This window comes from Myotis davidii, unplaced genomic scaffold, assembly GCF_000327345.1.
Source record: "Myotis davidii unplaced genomic scaffold, ASM32734v1 scaffold149, whole genome shotgun sequence".
NCBI classification, from domain to species: domain Eukaryota; kingdom Metazoa; phylum Chordata; class Mammalia; order Chiroptera; family Vespertilionidae; genus Myotis; species Myotis davidii.
The window spans coordinates 1,199,564-1,201,008 of NW_006352194.1; the positions used below are offsets into that span (position 1 = coordinate 1,199,564).

The following is a 1,445-nucleotide window of genomic DNA, read 5'->3' on the forward strand; positions in this document are numbered from 1 at the left end:
CGCGGCTCAGCTCTGGGGCTCCTCTGGTGCCTCGCCCCCCTCTTCCCCCGCGTTGTCGGCCGTCCACAGAGTCAGGTTGTCTCGGAGCAGCTGCATGATGAGGGTGCTGTCTTTGTAGGAGTCCTCACTGAGCGTGTGCAGGTCAGCCATGGCCTCGTCGAAGGTGGTCTTGGCCAGTGAGATGGCCTCCTCGGGGCTGTTGGCGATCTCGTAGTGGAAAACGGAAAAGTTCAGGGCCAGGCCCAGGCGGATGGGGTTGGTGGGCGGCATCTCCTTCTTGCTGATGTCCATGGCCTCCTGGTAGGCTGACCGGGCAGAGTCGATGATGCGCTTCTTGTCTTCGGGCCTCAGTCAGAGGTGCCAAGTCAGGCTTTCTGTAAATCATACCCCAGCCCCAGCCCCAGCCCACCGCCAATAACTGGAAAAGACAAGCGGGATTTGTCACAGGGGAACTTTATTGAGAGGAAACATGGTCAATCCCAGCAGACATGTTTTCCCTCTCATTCTGCTCTCTCTCTCTCTCTCTCTCTCTCTCACCTCACTCTCATCTCCAGCCTCTGCCATGGGGTCCAGTTCTCAGCCACTGGGTGGGACACTCCTCAATTCCTAAGATCCAGAGGCAGCAGGGGCAGGAGGGAGTCAAGAAGGCGGGGAAGAGGCAGAAGTCGCCAGGTTCACAGTTCATGGGTAGGGTCTGGAGGGGGTGCAGAGCAGGGCTGGGTGTAATGACCAGTGGTTAGGAGAACCCAATAGCTACAGGAAGAGTGGGATACAATGGCTTCGGGGGCCTCAGCTCTGCTGGTCCCTCTCCATGGAGCCTCTCTGAGCTGGGGCAGAGCATTCAGGGAGAGGGTTGGGCCTCCCACCCCATTCTAGTCCTCTCTGCTGGGGGTGGGTGGGGCTGGAATGGGCAGGGCAGGGAGGGTAGCAGCGTAGCTCAACTCTGGGGCTCCTCAGGTGCCTCGCCCCCTTCGTCCCCAGCGTTGTCCGCCGCCCACAGAGTCAGGTTGTCTCACAGCAGCTGCAGAATGAGGGTGCTGTCCTTGTAGGAGTCCTCACTGAGCGTGTGCAGGTCAGCCATGGCCTCATCGAAGGTGGTCCTGGGCCGGTGAGATGGCCTTCTCAGGGTTATTTGCGATCTCATAGCGGAAAACGGAAAAGTTCAGGGCCAGGCCCAGGCGGATGGGGTTGGTGGGCGGCATCTCCTTCTTGCTGATGTCCATGGCCTCCTGGTAGGCTTCCTGGGCAGAGTCGATGATCGCTTCTTGTCATCGCCGGTGGCCACGGCGGCCAGGCAGCGGTAGTAGTCCCCCTTCATTTTCAGGTAGAAGACCTGGCTTTCGGCGTCACCGGCCTCCTTGATGTGGTGGGAGTCCAGCAGGCCCAGCACGGTGTAGCCTCCCCCACCCTCATCCCCACCCTGACCCCCACCCCTCCCAGAGCTC

The 1,445-nt window shown here is 60.4% G+C and overlaps 2 protein-coding genes across 5 annotated transcripts in view; both read right to left on the reverse strand.

The window, feature by feature from the left end:
• Positions 1-6: 6 nt before the first annotated feature.
• Positions 7-1,445, reverse strand: part of LOC102772934 (14-3-3 protein sigma-like) — a 20,464-nt gene continuing 19,025 nt past the window's right edge. Inside the window, exons 2-3 of the mRNA XM_006777640.1 lie at positions 1,271-1,420; positions 7-339 (exon numbers count right to left, since the gene is read on the reverse strand). Of these exons, the coding sequence (XP_006777703.1) occupies positions 7-339; positions 1,271-1,420 (483 nt within the window). The remainder of the gene's footprint in view (positions 340-1,270; positions 1,421-1,445) is intronic.
• Positions 437-1,445, reverse strand: part of LOC102755907 (14-3-3 protein sigma) — a 21,359-nt gene continuing 20,350 nt past the window's right edge. For all 4 annotated transcript variants that reach the window (XM_006777489.2, XM_015557251.1, XM_015557249.1 and 1 more), the window contains exon 2: positions 437-537. The gene's annotated coding sequence lies outside the window, so the exon portion shown is untranslated. The remainder of the gene's footprint in view (positions 538-1,445) is intronic.